This window comes from Haliaeetus leucocephalus, unplaced genomic scaffold (assembly GCF_000737465.1).
Source record: "Haliaeetus leucocephalus isolate CR32 unplaced genomic scaffold, Haliaeetus_leucocephalus-4.0 Scaffold702, whole genome shotgun sequence".
NCBI lineage: Eukaryota > Metazoa > Chordata > Aves > Accipitriformes > Accipitridae > Haliaeetus > Haliaeetus leucocephalus.
Genome location: NW_010973138.1, coordinates 3,090,389 through 3,115,405, shown reverse-complemented (window position 1 = coordinate 3,115,405; position 25,017 = coordinate 3,090,389). Strand labels below are relative to the sequence as shown.

At 42.3% G+C, this 25,017-nt stretch overlaps 1 protein-coding gene across 1 annotated transcript; it reads left to right on the top strand.

Annotated features, from left to right (window-relative positions):
• Positions 1 to 1,081: 1,081 nt before the first annotated feature.
• Positions 1,082 to 24,407, top strand: IGSF5 (immunoglobulin superfamily, member 5). Its single transcript, XM_010580407.1, has 8 exons — positions 1,082 to 1,139; positions 8,804 to 9,124; positions 10,168 to 10,476; positions 16,202 to 16,333; positions 16,858 to 16,882; positions 19,960 to 20,072; positions 21,966 to 22,042; positions 24,309 to 24,407. Exons 1-8 carry the CDS (start codon positions 1,082 to 1,084, stop codon positions 24,405 to 24,407), a joined length of 1,134 nt encoding a protein of 377 aa, XP_010578709.1.
• The last annotated feature ends 610 nt before the right edge of the window (positions 24,408 to 25,017 follow it).

Below are 25,017 nucleotides of genomic sequence, written 5' to 3'. Positions count from 1 at the left end.
ACAAACACTGGAAAAGCAGAAAATGCAGAAGGTGATGGCTCCCACCCAAGCTCTGTATTTTATCTCTGACCACGGTGGAGAGCTGGTGGTGTTTTATTTCAAGGTGTAAGAGGCACTCTTAAGTTCAGAGGAATAATTCTGGGGACCCTCTTTACACTAGCAGCCTTTCTGAACGCTCAGTCTGGGGACCTGGGAAGAGATTTGGTGTTTCTCATCCTTGCCCCAAGGCAGGTGTGGTGGAGAGCCCAGGGTGGCAGGAGCTGTTGCTCCTGGCTGGGGTGGCCCCTGCATGGCGAGGGCCTGACGGGACTGCCACAGAAATGATGGTACCAGGCTTTCACTGGAAATGTATGAATAGGAATCCTAGTTTTGGAGTAAAGCACACAGAAAAACATGAAACCAAACCTTTTGGATGTGGTGGCACATTGGGATATATTCCCACTTCCTCTCCCGAAGGCTGCCTGGTGCAGGAGGCATCAGTTTCCCGAGGGGGTTGCGGAGGGAACAAACCCTCCGAATGGAGGTCTGTGCCCCTCCAACCCCAGGGAAGCAGCTGGCGCCCTGCACAGTTGCCCTGCATGACAGTAAGTGATGGAGCACAGGGTTCATTAGTCTGCCAGGACGCCGCCGGCGGCATGGACAGCACACCCACAATACACATGCAATTGCAGGAAGCTTAGAGAATTATTTTTCGCAGCTGCTCATGATTAACTTTAATGATGTAGATGGAGCTCCCCTGACACAGTCAATCCTGAAGCAGTAGTGTTGTAATAGCCAGGAGGGACTAAGGGAGCAAGAGATGCAAGGTCCGTAGGGGGCGGTTTCTCTGCCGAAGAAAGCACCTCTACTTCTTTTGAAGCAGTTGTTTTGAAAAAAGGTACTCCTCTCCTTCCAAACCCTCTCTCATTTAATCTTCTCTCCTTGTTGGTAATACAGGTCACATAAAGTCACATTTTATCACAAGACGCAAAGCAGCAGCTCATTACCGAGTTTCTCGATAAGTTCTGTCCTTCAGCTTCTGCTCAAGTATGCAGTGACCGCTGGTGGCTTTCTGCCTTAGGGACCAGGGGAGAATGCTCCAATGGAGAGGTTCCAGAAGCTCATTTTAATTCCTCTCATCTTAACTGCCTCGCTACCAGGTAGGACACATTCATAACCCGTGAAATGAGCCAGTGTGGACAAAATGAACTAATTTTAAAGTTAAAGTGTGAACTAATTTTAAAGCTGTGTAAATGACAGTTACTGGCGATATCAGATCGAACAGTTGGTTGCAGAGGGGGATTATTTAAACTGTTTGAAGTGGTTAAGTTTGCATTTCAAGCCTGAATGGTCTGATGGCTTAGAGTGGGCTTCAGTATGCAGAAGTGAGCATGGATGGGGTGGGGGGGAGATGGGGAGGCTGCCCTCTCTCACTTCCAGTGAGCAGGGATGTCCCACTTATTTCTCCCTCTCCTTTTGTTCATCCTCCTCCTGTCTGTTTGGGACTGCTTTTGAGGGGACATCTGTAGAGAGCTCAATATCAGCAGCTGATTTTGCTCCCAGAAATATGTGCAAATTATCATTTTGCTAGTTTGCCTCCAATTTACATTTCACATGCCTGAGTTTCAAAGTGAATTCAGATAAAAGATACCTTGGTGGCAGAGCTTTAAAGAAAATGTGAATATAAAGTGACTAGTTGGTTAATGGAGACAAGGCTGGTTTTTTTCATTATAGTCTAGCTGGGGTTTTAACAGGCTCTGAAAGGAGGGAGCTGCAGCAGTATGAGAGGGAAGGTATTGTCATGGCTTAATAACTGGTGAAAGGAAACACAATGCAGGAATAAATGTTGAGTTTTCTGAGCAGAGTGGTGTTCCCGGTGGAGTTGCACAGGGATATGTGGTATTCAAGAAGCACTGTGAGGTGGCAGACTTTGCAGGTGGTGCAGAATTACTTAGGGCAGCCAAATCCAAAAAGAGACTAGGAAGATTTGCCAGAAAATGTCATGATGCCAGGTGAGTAAGTAATAAAGGAGCAGAAAACATTCGATGCAAAGCATCACTTAACTGAAGATGTCTAGTGGAGTAAGAGAGTAGATAACTTGGAAAAAGAGTAAATTGCTGAAAAAGAGAGAAAATTTCACTGCTTAGTGTCTTCAGCGAGGGAAATAAAATGAAACCCGGCATTATATAAGTCCGCAGACAGCTTATATCTTAAATAATGGATGTTTTGTTAGCCCTTCCATTTCAAAAATGACATCATAGGTCTGAGAAAGGTGTAAAGTGTGACAGAGGTGATCAAAGGTATGAGGAGGTCTTCATTAGATTGGGATATTTTACTGCTTGCGAAAAAGAAGAAATAGCAAACATTTATTAAAACAATTAATTATATGGAGGTGAATGGTGAAATGGTTATTCACAATTTCTAATAACAAAAAGAGCTAGTGGCAACCAGCAAAACTATCAGAAAGAAGATTTAAGGCAAACCAAAGAATGTACTTTTCCTCACAGTACGTAATTGAATAGTAAAGCTCATGGTCACTGGATATGGGGAATACCAAATTATAAATAGGTTGAAAAAAGCTAGAAACAAATATCATGGAGGGTAGATCCATAGGTGCAGATGCAATCATTGGCTCAGGAAGTCCCTAGGTGTCCTATTTATGGACATGGATGTTATAACAAGAAAGCCTCAATTTTTATTTGTTCTGCTTCTTGCACTGTCTTCCTAAGCATCCAGAGCAGAGTACTGTGTGTTTTAGAGGATTGCTATTACCCTTCACTAATGCTTTTAGGTGAAGAGGCTTTTTAGGTTCAAGCATGCCTTCAATGGGTGTTTTATTGCCCCACCTGGAAGCTGTAGTGGGGTAGCAGGCATCGCCCACACTGTGCGGTGCAGCCGCGGGAGCACACCCCAAAGCAGAGAGAAAATTGTATTGCAGAAAGGCAAGTGTTGCTCTTGAAAGAAATATTGCTGCTCTTGGGATGTCGGGAGTTGCAAGGCTGGGCGGTGTGGCTAGGCTGCCGAGATGGCTGCATGGCACAGCTGGTTTGAGCATCCCCCTGGGTGAGCACGGCATGCCCTTTGGCAGCGATAGCATTATTGCAGACCACAGAACCTCCATGCAGTCCCAGCCTGCTGCTGGCATATTGGTGGTGGTGCTGTGGTGTTCCCAGCCTGGGGACCCTCATCACTGGAGACAGGAGACAGCGCAGGAGGAGAGGAGTAGTCCAGCAGCAGAGCCAGGAGAGGCTGCAAGGGACAGCTGTCAAACGGTGAGTGAGAGAAGAGATGAGAAGGCACACTTGGGGACTGTGGAGAGGTTTGTGTGCAGGTGGGTGGAAATATGTGTTGCTGAGTATGAGTAGACCAGTATTACTTGACAGAAACTTCCTATAAGCATTTAAAAAGTCTTGTTAACATAAGCAAACAAGCTAGTCCTTCTCTGCAGGCTTTGACAAGCTCTAATCTATTTTGGTTTTCAAAAAGCTCAGATGCAGGGCTGTTAGCTTTTGAAATAAACTTGAGATGTGCTGAAGAAAAATCTTACCAAATCCAAAACAATTTATTGCAGAGCTGTTGCTGGAGTGGTGAGCCAGCGATGAGGCAGGGAAGGCAGAAGACAAGGTGGAGTGAGCAAGAGACTAAAGAAAGAGTGAAAAGAAAAAGAAATTAAAACAGACTGAAAGGAAAAAAAATGTAGACATTCAAACAGAAATAGCAGAGAAGGAAGGGAGGAAGACAGAGACTAGATGTAAAAGCTGAAGCATGAAAGGCAGTGTTTATGGAAGGGCAATATGGGTATAGAGGGGGAGATTATTCTGAAATACAATAACGAGGCTGAAAAAAAAGGAATCGTTACGGCAAAAGGCTAAGCCCATCCTTCACTGCACTGCATCCAAATAGGTCACTTATAAAAGAGGAAAGACACAGTCAGCAGAGGAGAGGAGGGAAGGAAAAGAAGGTAGCCACATCTCAATGCCCTTGTCGCTGAATCCTTCAGCGTGTAAAAGTGGTCCTCTAGAGTTAGTTCAAGCGTGGAAGAAAAAACATTGGTGGCAAAGGGCAAGGGTGGTTCTTTGGCAGATGATGTTCCCTCAGTGCAGGTGTCATCCAGGGAATAAGATGTATTTTTTTTTCTTCAAAACCTGCAGTGATGACAGTGGCTTTGTGTGACAGAGGAGGAAATAAACAGCTCATGAAGGAGTTGGCGTATACTCTGCATGCTGTTGGGAAGGACTGAGCAACTGAAATACCATAAATACTTAGCAGCTTAAGCAAACTTTCACCACTGGTGACTGCTTTATAAACATTTAGTGACGTGCCTCAAAGAAGGTGTCCTAACTCAGCCTTGTTCTTCAAAAGTCAAGGGATAATGCAATACCATGAAGACAGCCTAACATTTCCCTATTGCAAAGATAATATTTGCCTGGGTGGGATTTCTTATTGGTTGTGTGTGGGGAAGCAGATGTTAAACCAGCTGTTAAGAGCTGAACACAAAATTCCTGTAAAGTGCAATGACAATCTAGCCTGAGGCCTTAATTTGTCTAAAAGCAACCATATGCAAGATATTTTTTAAGCAGTATGTAAGTGAAACTAGCACTAAAGTTTTCTCCTTAGTGTGAGAAGCAAGGTCCAGCAAAAGGACTTATAGCACTGGCTTAAAGCACTGGTAACTGGGTTTAGATCCCATTTCTGTCATGAATGTCCTCTTTGACCTTACACAAGCTACTTTATCAGTGTTTGTACATGAGTTGGACAATGGAACACCCTGTTGGTTTAGGACTCTACGTGCTATTGCAGGATAAAAAAAAAAGCTAAAAGATAAAGAGGCAAAGTTAAAACCACCAAAAATGTTTTGGCAGCAGGTGGAGAAGGCTCATGAAGCTCCTTTTTCAGTGGGGCTTTACTGAGATCTAAATGGAGGCAAGGTTGAGCTACGTCCCACTCCTCAGTCCTTCTGCCACCCATAGTATCCCCATACAGGGCTTATGGACCTGTTCCATAGCTCACGGAAGTCAGTGAAAGACCATCTATTGCTCCAGCAGATATGATTGGTGGAAGAAGTAGATCCTACCATACCTATGGACTGATAAAAAATGATTCTATTATCTTGGATAAATGAAAGAATAACTCATTCCTATCTGCTTATACTGTCCTGAGTGTCTGAAGAAAACAAAAGCAATATTAGCCATGTATTTTTAAAGCCGATGATCACTGATTATTCACATTTAGGGATAAATTTGAAGACTATAATGGAACTCAGACATGATCTCATAGCAAATGATTAATTAACAGCTAGGAGTGTACTGAAAGTCGCATCATTTATTCAGAGCCATGGCAAACCACGACTCCTTAAAAAAGTAAAGCATTTGCACAGGCATGGAAATAAATTAAAAATGCACAGAGATCAGTTTGCATTAAGAGGAGCAGTGTGGATAAGTACTGCAGCTCCTGTTTCATGAGCAACTAAAGGTATTTTGGTGTTAACTCTAAGGAAGTTTTTTCGTGGCTGTGTCTATCATCATGGTAGCTGTTTATGTCCACTTCAACCAGTCAGAAGGACTTCAAATAAAGCGTAAAAATCAAAAAACTCAGCACATGAACATGTTATAGACATCATAGTTGTACAGGGAGTAGTATTGTAAAGCCTGGCTACAATACAAGTCAAGAAAGAACAGATAATTCAAAGACATGTCTGAGCTTAGGACAGTGTCTCAACCCTGGCAATATAAGTTATGAATAGAAATCATGACAACTGGATGTTGAATATCAGGGAAGAAGGCCATATTACATGACAAATGGTCTCACTGGAATGCACTTCATCAGTGCACATTCATTAGAAAACTCATAGCTCTGTAAATGATGCCATCCACAGACATGTGGCCAATCCCTAACATTCAGGAAGTGACAAATAGAAAAGAGAGGAAATTGCTTTTAGGCATTTTATCGGGTTAACTGTAAAGCCACTTACTAAGGTATGCACATAGATTTGATTGCTGAGTTTGTCTTCAAGTTGTTTCACATTTTAAAGCATTTCAGTTCACCTTTACAAGTCTGAAGAGAGCTTTGAATAAATGCTACAGGAAAAAATGAGCCATCTAAGTTGAACAGAAATATGTTTTAATGTATCTTATCTGGCTTTATTAACTATCAGTGGAAGTGAAGTTTGCTTTTCATTTAATGTTTTATTGCTCACACACAGATATACTTTGGAGAATGAGGTGCATGGCAGAGGTAACATAACCCAGGAGGGTGGAAAATTTTTGTAAAGGTTTTTGTAAACATGAGAGAACTCAGAGTCAATCATACAAAGAACCGGGGAGAGCTAGGTTTGTATAATCCTGCAAAACAAAGAATGAAAAAGTTCTTGTCTGTAAATACATGAGGCTGGTGGGAGGAAAGAGAGGAGCTATTTATATTAAAGAACAATTCTTGGCACAAACCTGCTTAGATATATACTGCTTAAGATTAAATGTGAACTGGGAATTAGAAAATGATATTGACATTGGAGCGATGAGATTACAGACCCTATGCCCTAGGGGCGTTCACCGAGGCTCTGGTTACAACAGCGTAACTGAGATTGGGCTCTGGTTCCATTTGTACAACTATCAAACATCTCTTTTGTGTGAAACAATACAGCATATTCTCCCTTACTCACGCCAGCTATTGATTGAATGAAAAATGATTTTTTCAATAATTTATAATTAACCCATTAATGAATAAACTACCTAAAATGTACTAAACCTGTGTTGAATGAAACCGTTAAAAATCACTTCATTGTCCTGAATACTCTTAACAAGAGAGTAATGGCCATTTCAGGCTTTCTTTCTCCTGGAAAATAATTGAACACTTATTCTCAGGCCAAATTTGCAGACACGGGGTTTTAATTAGACTGCTATGGACTGTAGTATCTAATTGCTGTAATTATGCAGACTACAGCCTGAATCGTTAGGGGTAGCACTGGCAGTCTTGGTGCTTCCTCAGCATGAATGTTTCCCAGTAAGTGATGAAGAACTCACTGGTGAGGTAGATCTCACTGGCAGGACTGCTTGGTCTGCAGGGACCTTGTAAAATCTCCATCCTTGGAGATATTCAAAATTGGACTCGACAAGGCCCTGTGCAAATGGCCTAACTGTGAAGTTAGCTCTGCTGGGAGCAGAGGTTTGGGCTAGAAGATATCCTGAGGTCCCTTGCCACCAAAACCTTTCAATGCCCCTATCAAAGAGCAACTCTGTCACAGTGAAGTGCGGGTGAGCACTAGGCCAAAAGGGAACGGATCTGAGCTTAGAGGCAGGTGAAGAGACGATAGCAGCCGTGAGGGATGAGGAAGAGCTGTGCCCAGTGGGATGCATGCAGATCATGGGCAGGCCCCTGGGATGAACCTCGGCAACAGCAGAGCCTGCCGTGGCAGTCCTCTCCTCCTCCTCCACTCCACCTGCAGCCAGCAGGGCTGTGGGTGGCAGTGACTTAGTAAAGTGACTGGCTTTTGAGAGCCTACCATTTTGGGCTCCCCAGTATGGGAAGGACGTTGGTAAGCTGCTCTCCCAAGTCCTGCTCCCTAAGACACCAACCAAATAATCTGGGATGTTCTTACAGTGTGAAGGTTTGACCCTCATGAAGACTAGGGTATATGATGTTCTGTCTCTGAGCAATGCTTTAAGACTTGCCCACCTTCAAAACGGCACCATTGCCCCTGGCTATCTCAGGGACTGAAGTCACAGCTGCTGCTTTGAAAAAGAGGGTGTCTGCCTTCGTTCTTCCTTCACTTTCTGCGTGGTAGAAACAAGTGCTTCTGCCTTCCCACATGCAGGGGACCCACCATCTGCCTGGGCAACAGCTGCACCTTCATTCCTCTGAGGGCGATGGGAGGCCCTGGATCTGTTGAGGAGGAAAGGAAAACGAAATGGCTTCCTTAGAAAGGAGCTTTCAGTTCTGGAAAATAGTAGCCAAAATTCATACTACCTTTTAAGGAGGAAAAACTCGTGAATAACAGCAGCTTTGGTTTACAGAAAGCCTGAGAAGGTGGATAAGTATGTTTGTGATGCATGCATGAGAAATAAGGGAAGAGGCAGATGAATAGGAGCATAGAAGGATATATGCTGGGGCTGCAAAAAATCAGTGGCAATCCGCGGTATGGAAAAGGGACTAGTTACATACTCCTTTATTTATTTAAAATCTAGAGAACTCATGTACTTTCCTATTTAAAAGTGGAACTTCTTTCTTTCTTTCAGCAAAATGATAAGTCAGCTTTTTAGTGAATCACTGAATAGAGACAGGTGATTTTGGAGTGGGAGGAGGAGAGACAAAAAAAGCAAATGCATCTTTAAAGAAAACCATTTAATCTAAGCTGGAGCTGAAAGATTAGATTGTACATCTCCATCTCTGACCTGGTTAAGATCTTTTAAACTGTATAAGTATGTACTTACGTTTGTAATGATTGGCTTGGGGATCCATTATAACAACGTAGCGTTTTACCACTGCTTACTGCTGTGGGATTAACATTACTCAGTTGAAATTTCAGTTTACCATATATATCTTTAGCAACTTACTGACAGACATTATAGGAAATGAAACAATTATCTTTTCCTAAAAGTCTCAGGTACTCTGATGACCCTCAGAGGTGAAGTGCCAGCTCAGCTGAATCAACAGCCTTTCCTGACACGTGACTAAGTGCTTAATATTCCAGTGCTCCTAGTGAATAATACTGTTTGAACCAGGGTGCCTGGCTTTTTAGTCTTAAATTGCTGGCAGTAAAAATTAAGTCAAAGGCCTTTCGTGGTGGTGTTGCATACGTATTTACAGACTGGTTTTTTCTTCCTTCCAGGTCTTGGCTTTTGTTACTCTATTATAAATGGCCCTGCTAATGCAACAGTCCTTGCTGGTTCAGAAGCCCGGTTTAATTGCACTGTGTCGGTAGGATGGGTAATTCTCATTTGGCTGTCCAATGGAAATCCTGTCCTCACTGTCATCAATTCTCAAGGACCTGTTGAAACATCAGACCGCTTCACCTCTCAGAATTATACCAGTAGCAATTCATTTACCTCAGAGCTGATCATCCACAACACCCAGCTGAGTGACTCTGGAAAAATTGAATGCAGCATTCAGCAACATAGTGAGAATAGCTTTGCGTTTCTTTCTGTTCAAGGTGCGTATAGCCACCAATAGAAAGCTATTTTATTACATTGCACTTAAAGGAATACTCTGATGAATTGCTCAAATTATCCCTGTGAAGGACTACATGCTCTCATTTACCATCCTTTGCCTCCTGTCCTCCTTGTCTTAATTCTACTGTCAAAGCAGGTTTCAGAGTCACATTCAGAGTGCCATTGACAAAGGTTATAACTGCCCTTGTTATTTCCTTTTCTTCTCTTATTCTTTATTGGAATTTATTAAAGTGCCTGAAGGCTATATCAGGCCCACCAGCATTCAGTCTAAAATTATCTTTTGGCTAGAAACAGTATGGATTACCCCTATGCACATCTTTGTACACAAACCTTCTGCTGTCTTTAGGGCAGATCTCCCTCCTGCTTTCTGACTCAGAAATCAGTCCTTATCCAACTTATTTAAGTTTGATTTAATGGCATGTAGAAGTAAAGCCCTTGAAACACAAGGTGATACTCTTCATATGACTGCTGCTGCAATCTACCATTTCCAAGGAATAAAAAGTTCCTGCATTTCAAGCCCCTGTATATGAGACCTCTTCCTCCTCTCTGAAGCATCAGTAGTGACAGAATGCAGCCAGTAAAGCAAGATCTAACCACCAGACACTAGCCATTTGTCAAAGAGGTGCTTCATGCAAGGAGAACATCTCATCATCTACCCGTAAACCTTTCCTGATAAAACCCGAGCATACTTAAAACTTAGAGAGAAACACTGTTATTTCATTATGTTGTCCTTCAGCTGGAAATATATCAGGATGGCTAAAAAGTATAATTTCCTGCTTTTTATTGGAAAGTTACCGAAAGCTGAGACTTGTGCTTTAGACATAATGGACAATGTGTCCGTGAAGTTGCAATATCTGCATGTTTATATCATGCATATGGTCTATCTGTGTTAATAATGATTGTTTTTGACTTCATATCTCAAGGCATAGCTATTTCTCGGTAGCAGATAAGGTTTGAAACTATCAGCAGGAAAGCAATGCAGCCAAATATTCTGAAGGAACAAAACATCTTTTCCCTCCTACAGTTAATGGATCTTTATTCATCAAAAATAGCACCTTAACAGTAAAAGAGAACAAAACAATTGAAATTGTTTGTGAAGCCTTAGGATGGGCTCCAGCTCCAGACATTACCTGGATGACAAATGACTCTTTCATTGATAAGTCAAGGTATGTTACCCAGCACAGTCAAGGATCTAATGGCCTCCACAATGCCCTGAGCATCCTAACTTTGACTCCGACGGACACTGAGATTTTGACTTGTTTAGCTGACATAGGAGCACTCCCTAACCCTCAGAATGCAACTGTAACTGTTATTTTTGTCAACTCTACTCTAGGTAAGTGAATATTTGTTGTACTTTGCCTATACTGTAGTACCTGTACTGTACTGCCCATACTCAGAACTGTGATTTTTGTTTTGTTTTGCTTTTATTTTGAAAAGTCTTTTACTTGCAAATGGAATACTATGAGATATGCAAAGGTAATAAAATTAAGACCCAGTAGTCACAACCTGATACATAGGTAGGGTTAAATTCACATCTGTGAGAGGACTGGTACCACAAATGAACCACAAAGTCCAATTTAGGATTGAGCAAGACAAAAAAAGGCAGTACATCTGCCACTGACTCCTACTATGGATTCACTGCTAAGAAAACCAGCCTTTCCTCCTTGACCAAGTAAACATCTATTGAATTTAGATCTTATATATCCTTGATTAGACCATACCTGCCATATTAACATAATTTGTTAGACCTCATTTACTCAAGGCCACACCCTCAGGTGAAATTGTTCTCCATAATTTTCAATACCAGTTTTACCACTGACTTGGAAAAACCCCGTGGATTTTACTCCCAGTTTCTGCACACAACGCCAAATAGATTCTGTACTAGCACTTCAGGTGCAAATACAAAGTTCTCCACATGAGCAGTGACCAGATGTGATGCAGCTGTTGTAGTATGGTGGTAACATTCCCAGGGCTGCACTGAGGCTGGCACCTAATTGCAGATGGTAGCATTTATATGTAGGAACTTCTATAGTGTATACCTATCACCAGTCTGCTATAAGAAAGTCTTTGTACATGATATATTCACCCATTACAGAAGAAGAATTAGGTCATCAAGAGAAGCTACATATTCATGGGCCTTATCCCAAAGTCTACTTAGATCACAGACCATTGGGCCTGCTTTCCTCTTCCTGGCATGGTGCCTTTCACATCTTAGAGGAAGGTAAAAAATGTCCCGCAGCAACATATGTGGAGTTCTTTGGATGGTGCATTTAGTTGCTTTTTATTGCCTTTTATTTAAGGAAATTCAAGGTCACTTTAATCCAAGCATGGATGTTGGGCAAATCTCTCAAAAACAGTTAGCAAGACCTTTGATAACCTTAAATATCTTTGCTAAGGTTATCAGCATTTTCTGTAATGCTGCTGGTCTTTGGCCTCACTGACATGCTATGAAAATAAAATTCTGTCATTTAACACGTTTACAGTACTAGGATGCTCATCAGAAAAGGGTGACTTTATCTGGTGTGTGCTGCCAGTGTGGAACAAAGCAAATGGGACTATCACTATAGATCTGCCTCACAATCTAACAGAATGCTATGAAAAATGTTTTTCTTTTCCAAACCATAACACAATAAGAGTAAGTAAGAAGTGTCTCGCTGTGGGTTAGCAGTGTTTAATTCGGACGAAGGAGACAATACCAAACCATCTTTAGGAGCATTTCTCTGTTGGGACTAGCCAAATATCTCAACTGTCAGGTAGAGGAGTCTCAAGGCAAACTAAACTTGAAGCACTAGTTGCATGACAGGGAGCTGAGGTTACTGGGCATCGTGGTTTAACCCCATCTGGCAACTAAGCACCGCCCAGCTCCTCGCTCACTCCCCTGGCAGTGGGATGGGGGAGACAATTGGAAGAGTAAAAGTGAGAAAACTTGTGGGTTGAGATAAAGACAGGTTAACAGGTAAACCAAAAGCTGCGCATGCAAGGAAAGCAAAACAAGGAATTCATTCACCACTTCCCATTGGCAGGCAGGTGTTAAGCCATCCCCAGGAAAGCAGGGCTCTATCATGTGTACTGGTTATTTGGGAAGACAAACGCCATCACTCCAAACGTCCCCCCCTTCCTTCTTCCCCCAGCTTTATATGCTGAGCATGACATCCTATGGTCTGGAATATCCCTTCGGTCAGTTGGGGTCAGCTGTCCCAGCTGTGTCCCCTCCCAGTTTTTTGGGCACCCCCAGCCTACTCGCTGGTGGGGTGGGGTGAGAAGCAGAAAAGGCCTTGGCTCTGGCTAAGCACTGCTCAGCAATAAAACATCCCTGAATTATCAACACTGTTTTCAGCACAAATCCCAAACATAGCCCCATACTAGCTACTGTGAAGAAAATTAAGTCTAGCCCAGCCAAAACCAGCACACTGGGTATAGGCACACTGTGTCCTATGGTGACACAGTCCACCCTACAGTGACATCCCTTTTATTAGCCTTATCCTGCGGTACAGGAAATGCATAGATTATATGGAGTTTTTTGCAGCGGGACTATGCATCCCCAGCTGTTTTCTGTACAGAGTAGGGCTTCGAATCTGTGTTTCTTTTTATGATGTGCTGAGCATTGTGAACTTCTATAATCATGCTGACAGCTTCTCTTGGTGAAATGATTCTTCTGTAATGGGTGAACACAGCACATACAAAGACATTCTTATAGTGGATTAATGAGGGGTTTGATATAGAAGCTTCGACATATTAACAACTAAGGAGGTGTGAGTAACTGTGCCTTTTATTTTAAGTATGAGTCATTATTAGCAAGCCTTTTTCAGAGGTACTTGCTTTGTAATGCAGTTGAAAAAGGTCATTTCACCATTCTTAATATGACTTTTTTGTAGTCACATTGATCCTAATTACTGACTAAGCAAAATAGAACTATCCTGAGGAAATTAATAAATTTCCCTGCCTACTCATTTGTAAAGTACAGAGGTATCCACCCTCAGTTTCCATAGCTACTCATTGTAAATCAGAAGAGGAGAAAAACAGATGTCATGAAGCACAGTTAGTGTATAATTAGTGATTGTACAGGACCATCATTCATTTCTCTTTGGAAAAATTTGTCAGGATACGAGAATATGAAGTCTTCAAATTATTAGAATGAAATAAAGATGTGGCATTTATGACAGAGGAAGATATATAATATATATATCACACTTGAAATCTCAGAGCTTGTCTGACTTTTCTTATAGAGATGCAGCCTTAGCTAGCTGGTCTCAGGAAAGAATACGACTAGCTTCAAACATCTAAGGAGTCCTTCCCAAAACTACTGTAATATCAATTTTAGCTTTCACTTAAAAGCTTGTGGAATCAAATTCCTCCATGTTCCTCACAAGCAATACCTGTCCATTCACAAGAACTGCAACCAAAAATCTGAGCCCTCTTCAGCCAGCCATCCCCTGGTCAATGAATGTCCTACCCTCCTGCACCTCTAGATCAAGTCTTAATCTCAGACCTTTCCATACAAGGTGATGCATTTTTATGTCAGTCACTCCTCCTCCAGAGTTACCTCACTTACAGTGGTGTTTGACTGAGCACCAAATTTGGGAACTCCTATGGAGTTATCCCAGCCGATGCATTCACAGAGCTGTTATTGGGAAATGGGGTCCGTGGCAGAGTCCCTTAGCTGGGCCCAAGCTCTCTTTGGCTTCAGTGTTGACTTCATGTTGTCTTTGACCTGCAGAAGACGAAGACAGGGAATCTGCCATGAGCCTGATCCTCCTTTGCTTTTTAAGTTAGCCAGAAAGCTCCAAGGTGTCCAAGAAGCAATGTGCAGCTTTTTCTGGTCTCTCATTTCTCCTTGGTCACCAGCATGTGCCAGTGAAAATCCCCTTTTCTGCAGATACTTAGCCCAAGTAAATTTTTGGGCAGCTTTGGGAGGAGCCAGAGGTCTGGATAGCGGCAGAGGATGGGCCCTATAGAATGAGGAAGTGGCTTTGTCCACACTAAGCACCTCATGTAACTTGGTGTGGATTTACTAATGGGGCTAAAAGGGGTTTAATGCCCTCATGCCTCAGTGCCCCTCTGCAACCCTACTTGGATGTTGAGCTGGCAGCTCCTGCATTCATACCTGCTGGTCCCAGCTCCAGTTTCTTTCTGGATCCTCCAAAACTGGGGCGAAACTACAATGCTGAAGTGCCGGGAGTGTTTGTGTTGTATCCTGTTCTTGCTTCAACTCCGTAGATTCTGTTTTGGCATGTAACCTGAACCTGACACGGGGTGAAATACCTTGGTGTGGCAGCCAGCCTGGAGGTATGGGCCAGTGCAGGTGTGTTTAGCTCCTCCCTTCACACTAAGGTTAAGCTTTCCCCTATAGCTAAATAGCTGTCTTCATATTTTAGGCATCTTGAAATCCCTGTGACATGCTTTATGGAAAAAAATATGATAAAATATAAATATTTGTTGCAGTACTTCTAGATAAAAAATATTACGAACAAGTTCATCATCAATTGTAATCACAAATGATTACAGCCTACAGAATTAACTACTAGTTTGCAGGTTACTGAGTGCTTGTTTTCTCTAAGAGTCAGAAGAAATTCAAAACATGCCAATTGAGCATTAGGATTAGAGAAGACTGGAACAAATTGCTTAATCATAATGACCTGAGCTTTGGAGAATGCAGACTCCTAAAGGAGGTTCAAGCTTTGTAGGAGGCTCTGGTCTTGTATCTTTGCAGTCTGAAACCTCCAAACCCCAAACATATACCCAGGCAAATTTGTAGATAGAAAGGATTTACTTTATTCCCTGCCATAGGTAAACCAGCAGATATTGTGGTTCACACATCAGGGGAATAGCCCTGACACTGTGCAGCTACCAATCACCTACATTGCTGCGGTACTTTTCCAGAGGCTGTCAGCTAAATGTGGCCATGCAGGTGTTAACTAGGACCTCTAATGAGGAAATGACAATCATAAACCCAGTGTGACAGAATGTGTTTTGTCAAGTTTGGATGTGTCTCACACCTGTAATTTGGATTGGAATCTTGTTTCTAAAGAACTCTCAAAATTATTTGGGGGCTGCTTTTCAAAGGGTAGCCAAATCAGAGGTGCTTCTGAAATATTTGGTCAAAACCAAAGGGCAGGATGATGTGAAAATCGGAACTGACATCTTCCTTGTGCATCCAGCTATGTAAGAAATATGAGGTATTTTTAAAATTCTCTGCACGTGGGAGCTTTGTAGGAAAACTGTTTGGTCATAGCAACCGATTTCACCAAGGCACTGAATTATCTTTAAATCACCTCATTTAACTCTGTAGATTACAGCAAAGACAAAGGAGTAAGTTAATGTTGTGAGAATGCTGGTGGAGAAGATGGGTTAGTAGTTGCATATGCCAAAATGGTGCTACTCTTTACAGGTTTTGCTCTTTGCTGCTCTTCAAGTGGATAACAGATGCCCTACCAAGTATGTCCCAAAATCAAAGACCTGCTGAAATCAGTGAAAGAAATCCCAAGATGGAGTTAATCAGAAAATCATATCTACAGGGTCTATCTCCTTCTGTAGTAGTCACCTAAGACTATTGCTGTGGTCTGTGGGGAGAAACGGACATTCTTCAGCGTTGTTCATCTTATCGAAAGGGGCACATACACATTTGGGCAAATGAATTGTAACCCAAAATACCTATGTTCTCTCCACTGACAAGAGCAGCTAGGCGAGATGCTTAATATGTGCAATATAGACATCTAAATTGAATCTTAAGCCCTCTCCCAACCCCAAATGTCTCCAAAGGATGCTGGAAGGCCCAGCATATCTATGAAATAAAGTTTAGGTTGGAAGATTGCAACCCTATGTTTTTCAGAAGAGAAGCGGCAGTGGGAGAAGTTGCAACTGCAGTAAAGAATTTGCATTTGGAAACATTTTAAATTCTAGGGCACCATCCATAAATACAGAGCCTGTCACTTGGAAGACACAGGATCCTTGCTAAATAATCAACAAGCAGTTAATAACTTCTCACAGAAAAGGTAAATATTCTAAAAAGGATGTTTTGAGGCTCTGATAGTACAATGTTTCTCCATTTAATTTAACAGAAAATTATTACAGTGAAGAGAGCAGAAGCACATGGGTCATTGTACTTGCAGTCGTGCTTTCACTTGTTGGTATTATTCTTCTGATCATTATTATTGTGGTTGTTGTACGCTGCTGCTGCCTAAAGAAGAAAGGTAAGTGGACCTTCATAACTGGTCTATACATTAAAAAATATCTTAAGTTAGATATAAATCTCCTAGTTATGTCAGCTCTAGTGTAGAGCAAAGACCTGCAAGCAGAAGTGTGAGCAGACAGATCTTGCTCTTAATCATGATCTGGTTAAGATGCTCCTTACTTTCATCTTGCTGTTTCCTCTATAAATTGGTTCCAAAGTAATCAGTGACCCACTAGTTTTGCCATTCACATTAACTACAAGGGGGTAGTGTTTTTCAGGAGTATGTTAACTTTGAATGATGTTTAGTTCCTATGCTGAGGTACTTTGTTGAAGCATACCTTCAGTGCTGTGTGCCTAATTTCCAATTTCTGTGTAAGCTGTTCTACAGGGATATTGCACAGTTTTGTAACAGAGGAGAGATGCCCCTGTGGTAGCTGGAACACAGTGTACGCTCCAAGAGGAGCTCTCTAGTAGGTCACATTTTACTTTCCTGCATTTTAAACACATTCCTTTTTTTTTTTCTCTCTCTTCCTCCCCCCCCAGGATCTACGTATCAAGATGAAATAAGGTAAGCTGGATGAGGTGGGATAATTTTTCCTTTTAACTAAACACTTTGGGGCTGCTGCAGGATGGTGAGAGGGATGTGCCCGTTCCCATGGCCCAGCACTCCCAGGACGCTTGGGTGCTGCCTTCTGTGTGACCTTGACCATTTCTGTGCACACAGCAGAGGAGGGGGAGGCAGTGCTCAGGGAAGGGGACTGACCTTAGGGGCGAAAAGCGAGGGCCGCAGCTCGCAGCAGGCTGTGAACTCCATTCCCACAATAAACTAGGTGAAAAGAATCAAAACCCTGCAAAGGCTACCTCTCTGATTCAGCCAGCACAGACATTACAAACTGCAGATAGACTCCTACTGAAGCTGACGGGCAAAGCAAACCCTTAAAAATTGGCTGTAGCCCCCGGAGAAGGCAGGGTGGGTGCCGATTGCCCGCTCCGCCACAGGAGGTCACTGCGAGCCCGGCAGCGCTGCCAGGGCTGCCGCGGCGGGGGGACACACACACACACACGTCCCGGACCTTCGGAGAGGAGCCTTGCCGCAAGCTAATTGGGATAGATTGGCAGGCAAATTAGACGGCGTCCCCGGCGCTTTTAAGGTTCGTTAGCGTTAGACTGATAAAAATTAAATTAATAAACAAAGCTGCCCCGGTGATGGGTGCCGACACTTAATCAAGTGATTATCTGATGGACTTAAGTACAAAGCTGTTGGTGCATTACTGCATTGAGTTGGAACATCTTAGAAATCATGAGCTAATGGTTATCAGCGTTAAGATCCTGTTTATCGGCGCCAGTGCGGCTGTGACAGCAACGTCAGTGAGGTTATTTGGAGTTATTTTTTCTAAGCTTCTAGGGAGCATTGTAAATTCATACTCTGCCTACGCTTGTGGGGCTTTTAACTCCCCATCTCTTAATGAGTTTATGAAACGTTACGCCGCGTTGCCTCGCACTTTGGTAACACCTAGCTTCATTAACGGCCTCTTGTGGGGAAATTTTGTGAAGGTCTGTTGACAGATTTCCATTTATAGAGCACTTTATTGATACAAAACAAAATAAGGAAATAGGTAAACACTATTGTGTCCTGAGGAAATGATGCTAATTATGCCATGTCATACCAGTAAAATTCCACGTGATTTCTTAGTTTATGATGCTAAATTGATCATTTTACCAACTGCAGCTATATTAATAGGGCAGGAGTAAATCAGCAGGGAATAGGAGGCCAAAAGCAGGTACAACTTGCATATAGGTTTTGCTATGAATAAAGTCCTACAAAGCCTTTTTGCTTGGATTCTGACTTGGTTCTGCCAAAAGCCTTCTGCAAGGGTCAACCCTATAAGGCAAAATCAATTGAACCCACAGGGAGGCATCTGCCCAGCAGTGAGGACTGATATGGCCAGGTCCGTGTCATTCCCAGGGTCCTACCTCGCTTACACGGGTCTGCACAGTGCTTTCTTTCAGACAACCTGAACAGGTCCAGAATAGGGCAAAACATTACTTTCCCATATGTCTTTGAATCTGGTCTGGGCAAATACAATTCTATCTTCATGGTAGAATGTGTGGTTTTAGATCTGAGTAGTAAAGTTCCTATTTTCCCATTAACTTTAAACATGAGTTGTCATACAGACTTCATAAACGTTGCTTACACTTTGAAAGTTAAGCAAACACTTAAGCAAAAACTTAAGCACTGGGATGAGTCCAGGCTCTGTGGCTCAGCTTGGACTTAGAAACTCAGTGTTGACAGTTCTGTAAAGTTTTAGCATGTCTAAACAATGACACTGAAATCACAGGAATTACTTACAATCACTTACAGATTTTTAGGTTAGGTGTTTTTTTTCTTGGGGGGGAACCTACCTGCAGTAAAAAGAATGATGATTGTCCAGATTTTGGAAGCCGTGTTGTAGTAGTAGCAATGAAGTGATGAGACCAAAGATATATTGCTTTGCTTCCCACATTTATTTTTAACTTGGCTGGCTATCTTGCTGTACTTCCCACATGCTTTTGTAGCTGCTTTTGATTTGGCTACTACACTGAGTTTGTTGAGATCTAAGGATCAGATAAAATAGACAGTACAGTATCATGTAACACGTTGAGGTGGTATTCCTAAACAATTGCTCTTGTCTTCTAGAACCATGACAGGTTTCTTGGTGGTATCTAACTTGTTTACCTCCTAAAGAAAACATATACTCATAGCTGGCTTGTCAGATTTACGTGTGAATCAGTAATGCTTATCTGAAGATCTATGGGCCTGCAAAGTAATTCCCCCTAAACATATAGAAGTAAATGCAGCGGTTTCCACAAATATTGCTAACCAGGAATATTTCCCCCTTTCCCCACAAATCCCTGGGTTGTCATAGTCCTGCCATCAGTTTGTGCTTGCCACACCAGAAACCTAGGCAAAGATGGACCTGGGACTATCCTGGAGAGGAGTCCATGGTAGGAACAAATGAATAGTAGCATCTCTTCTAGCATAAGAGTTTTGAGTAAAAAGGCAGTCTTTTCTCGCTGTGCAGCTACGCAGGTCACCGTTCTGCAAATTCAGAGATGTGTAACTTTAACCGAGGGATTTCTGTCAACTTCACTCTGGCTACGCTTACTTGTAAAGAAAATTTCAAAATGATAGATTAACTTTGGAGTGTGCAGACAAATCACTTGGGAGCTAATTGTGGTGATGTGAGATAACATGCTTTGTTTTTGCAATTGGAGGGGGCTCAAATCACAAAAATTATGAGCTGCCATAAGTGACCTAGCAGCTGTTTCATTATTGGGCCACTGAATATCCTGTAATTCAGAATTAAAGATCAAAATTAATTTCCTACAAAACCTATGATCTGGAACAGAGTCTTCACTCTTTGAAGATTGCTCACTTTGTTTTCCTGCTTTCTGATAATGCAGCTGATGGAAACTTGCTAAACAGAATTTCACAGGTAATACTTCTATGGGAAAAGATTTGTACTAGTTAATTACTTGGAAGGTGCAGATATGTTTTGCACCTATTTTTTCAGAAGTAAGACATATAATTTTTTTCTCTGTAGCCTACTACCCAAGAATTCGCATATCATAATGAAGTTCTAATGACAGGCCTTTTTGTTCTAGAAAAGTTTCTGCTGAGAAGAAAAAAGATGGTGATTTGGAAAACAGGCAAAGGCATGGTAGCGAAAATCAAGGATACATTCCAGAGGAACCGTGGAACACAGAACAAATCCCAAGTGAGTCTAAGCTGGTGAATCAAATATTGTCAAACTGCTTCTAAACATAGGCATTTTGGACAACGTGTCAAGCAATTACATTACAAGATTTCACAATACTTTGTGAAGGACTTGTGCTTGGCCTGAACCTCTTCAGAACATCTTGGATTTTCTAGAGTATGCTCCTTCAAAAGTATTGAGAAAACATCAAAGTTCTTTGCAGTTGAATTTAGTTTTAGTCCTGGGATTGTTTTTTTTAATGCTTTGTTCTTCCACATATTTTCTGGGGCCAGAGGTGGGAGTACTGGATTCCCATACAATACTCAATTTAAGCAATATTTTGCAGTTGGTCTGTAAAAACAAAAAAATCCACCACCACCAACAGAAAGAAAGAAAGAAAGAAAGAAAGAAAAAAAAAGGCAGTTAGTGAACTATGATTTTACTGATAAATGACTCAGGCATTATAAATTCTAGTCCTTAAGCACAAAGACTCTTCAAAAGCAAATGTAAATCTCCACCAAATCGTTACCCACCACTTGCATTTATAAGCACATTATTATCAAAACGTTTAATCAAACACTTAATGACATAAAATTATTGTGCAGAGTCTATAATCCAGGCATACATCCTTTTCTCTCTAACAAATTGTGAAGAAATAAGTGCAGTGAAAAGATTTCAAGAGCATGTGTTATCGTAAAATGTAGCAGTTATAAAAAATAAAAGGAAAACCTGGACAAGTTGATTCTACTGGATCCTAGATGGGCTCCTTTCATATTTGTTGGTGTGCTGGGTTGACCTTGGCTGGCCACCAAGTGCTCACGAAGTCGCTCTATCGCTCCCCCTTCTCAACAGGACGGGAAGAAAATAAAATGGAAAAGCTTGTGGGTCAAGATAAGGATGGGGAGATCACTCACCAGTTACTGTCACAGGCAAAGCAGACTCCACTTGGGGAAGATTAATTTAATTTATTGCCAATTAATAACAGAGTAGGATAGTGAGAAAGAAAAACAGAACTAAAAACATCCACCCTACCCCCACAAGCAGCACAGGGGACGGGGAATGGGGGCTGTGGTCAGTCCATAACACATCATCTCTGCCGCTCGTTCCTCCTCACGCTCCTCCCTTGCTCAAGCATGGGTCCTTCCCATAGGCTGCAGTTCTTCAAGAACTGCTTTAGCATGGGTCCTTTCCATGGTACAGTCCTTCAGGAATGGACTGCTCCAGCATGGGTCCCCCATGGGGTCACAGTTCCTGCCAGAAAACCTGCTCCTGCGTGGGCTCCTCTCCATGGAGCCACAGCTCCTGCCAGGAACCTGCTCCAGTGTGGGCTCTCCACAGGCTGTATCTTTTTCCTCAGGGCATATCCACCTGCTCCGGCGTGGGGTCCTCCCCGGGCTGCAGGTGGATATCTGCTCCGCCGTGGACCTCCCTGGGCTGCAGGGGGACAGCCTGCCTCACCATGGTCTTCACCACGGGCTGCAGGGGAATCTCTGCTCCGGTGCTTGGAGCACCTCCTCCCCCTCCTTCTTCACTGACCTGGGGGTCTGCAGGGTTGTTTCTCTCATGTATTCTCACTCCTCTTTCCCAGCTCCTGCTGTGCAGCATTTATTACCCTTTCTTAAATATGTTATCACAGAGGTGCCACCAGTGTCGCTGATGGGCTCAGCTTTGGCCAGCAGTAGGACCATTCTGGAGCTGGCTTTGTCCAACATGGGGGCAGCTCCTGGCGTCTTCTCACAGAAGTCACCCCTGCAAGCTTCCCCCCCACCACAAAACCCTTGCCATGTTAGCCCAACAAGTTAGCTGGAGTTTGGCTCACAATATTAAATCATATTTAGCTGTATGCCTGAATGGCTTGTGGTTCACGCCATGGTGGACACGGAATAATGGTAATCTTGTATATTCTTGTTACAGGAATTTCCTCTCTTCCCCCAATGTCTTCAAAGTTCACTGTCCCTGATGCAGATTTACAGAACAGTTCTGTACCAAAGGTAATTGTAATGCTGTTATCTTGACCTTTTTTTCACACGGTGTGTATCATACTACATCCAAACATAGATTTGGGGTGGAGGTAGACATTTATAAGTCAATTACAGCTGTAACTGGGTAAGTGGAATGTCCCTTCAGCATTCCTGAATGTTTGATTTATAAGGATAAGTGCCCTGGGTATTAGCCTTGAATTTAGATTGATTTGGGGGAGTGGGGGGGGGGGGTGGGTGAGGGAGAAACAACCACTCCTGATATTTGGAAGAAATGTCTAATAAAGCTTTTGTCACATATGTTCCCCTCAGCACTCTGCTACATCTTCCTCCCCACCTCCCAGGCTAAAGTTACGAAGTCACAAATTTCCCCTCATAGAATCATAGAATATCTCAAGTTGGAAGGGACCCATAAGGATCACTGAGTCCAACTCCCTGCTCCTTGCAGGACTACCTAAAACTAAACCATATGACTAAGAACATCATCCAGACACTCCTTGAACTCTGACAGGCATTTGTCAGTGTCTGCTCTTTACTTTCCATTGCTTTTGATATCTTTCCTCCTCCAAATGTCAGCTAGGCCTTTCTGCTGGCCATCATGGTGGATAGCCCTGGCTGGGACAGACTTCCCATAGGTAAAGCCAATTGTCTTTTCCTTATTCCTGGGATTAAAAAGTCTCGTCATCTCTCTCCACAAGCCCAATTACTACGATTAATTAATCCTTTCAGCCTTGTCAGTTGGAGTAACTCTGGCTTGGCTTTTGAGAATTCACCTCTGTGTATATTATACATTAAACCATTATAATGTGGAGGTTTGCTTTGCTCTGGGCATGTAATAATTCTGGACAGCTGTTATATAGGTGCCTTTGCCAAAGTGGAGGTCTGCAATGATTTTATTGTTCTTCCCAGTTGCCAGGCTGGAGGAGATGTGGATGTAAGGTGGAGGCACTGTTGTAGGTGAGGTTTGGGGTTCCTTTGCAAACAAAATCCAGTGCAGATGATACAGTAAATAAATGTGCATTTTCTCTGGATCATTTCTTGATTGTATTTTCCAATTACACTTGCACATTGCAGAAGTTGCTTCAGTCAGGAACTTTACACTGATCTTAGAGACCTTTGGTATCTCAACAGTAAATGACAGAAGGGAAAGCACACAGCTAACACCCAGTCCACCCTAGAGCTTTGCCTCTTTCCATGTGGCTAACATGTAAAGAAGTAGAGCTCAGTGTTTATTCCTCTACTTGTTCTGTTCTCTGCTACCTCCGTTCTGAAGGGTGGTGCTGGGCTCTCTTAGCTTTTAGCACAACAGCAACATGGATCTTAATTTATGCCATATATTTGTAAAATACATTTAGCACCTCCATGATGGTTTTTGCCAATGTTCTCTTGGGAATGTGTCAGTGATGTGGTACCAAGTTCCCTCATCAACACAGTGATAACTCATTTATTTTTGAAAAGCTGTTTCAACATGTACAATGCAGAAATCTGTCTTGGGATGACATTGCATATAAATCATAGCAGAGTGTGTCTAGTTCTTTTGGCGCACAATGTAATTTAGGAAGTACTCAATCAAGGATTAAAACAATGATCAAAACAATAACAGTAAAAATAATAGCAATGATACTGGTGTATTTGTGGCTGGTAGTTATTATGTTTGACATTAACTACTTGTCAAACAAAATACTATTAAAGAAAAGTTGAAAAGCATGTACAAAACAGCTGAGGGTTCATTGTGAATCTATAACCCTGAGCAACAGTTTCAGACAGTGTTCAGTACACTTATGAACAGGATTATAAGGCACTGGTTATGTTTACATGCACAAGGCATGAGGCACATTACGGTCTGCTCTGAGAAGCAAAGGAGCTTGTGCTGAGGACCTCGTATCCACCCTATTCACATTTCAAGGGGAGGCAGTAACTTCAGTTAGCTGTAGCCACTTCCTAGTGACTGGGTGCTCATTAATGGTTGATATGCACTGGTTGTGCACTGGGGTGCCGTTAAGCCATTTGGTGTCATCTGAAAGGTATCCAGTTTGGGTGCTCTCAGACAGCTCCAGAGTGAGAATGATAGTGTTGTGAGTGGGGACCATCAGGAGACTGGATTCACAAGCGTTGGATTCATGATCTCAATTCAAACAAACACAAATGCAGATGCAGCCCTCCGTGTCAAATGCTAGCTTAGATGGTCTAGGAGGTCCCTTGCAGCCCAGTGGCTAAGGAAACATTTAAATCCTTCACAGGCACACAGCATAAAGTTGAACTGTTTCTGTTAAACCAGTTGTCCCTGGACGATATTTGGTACAAGTCTGTTACGGTGGCTTCCAGCTGCATCAGTAAACGCACACACATTTTTGAAAAATATCAAGAGATAATCTAGAGGTGGAAATTATTTATAACTGTTTTCCATATGTTGGAGGAATATTCAGCAATCTAAAAATGGTTTGTGAAGACAAACTCTTTCTCAGTTTGAACAGGTCTTCTCAGTATATTGTGATGGTCCCATCTTGTATAAGCAGGAGCTGATAAAGATTGATGAAGGTTTACCTTAAATTGTGGATTTGCAGTCTGTGATTTAAAGTTATGGCATTACATACAAACATAGTGAAACATTTCCCAGACAAAAAAGGGTTTTTCTTTTACATCTGTAACCTTCCCTGTTAACTACATAATAGAGGTTTTCTGACAAAAAGTGTTACTGGATGCATTCTGATAAAGTTCAGTCACCACTGTTGCCCATATATTGCATAATAAACATTGTAGTGCTCTTTCATTGTATTTCTTGTCAAGTAGGAGAAATCATATGACAAGCCATTTAACTGTTTGCTGATTAGTGCTGAATCAAATCATTTCTTCAGAGACCACCTGCCCTCCTGCCACTGCGTTTTCAAAGCACAGAAAGTTGCATTTCTCATTTGGCTTTCCCTGCCTGGGTACTGGAAACATTCCCAAAGGTTTTTAATCTTTATTCTTCTGGACTTTCTAATGAG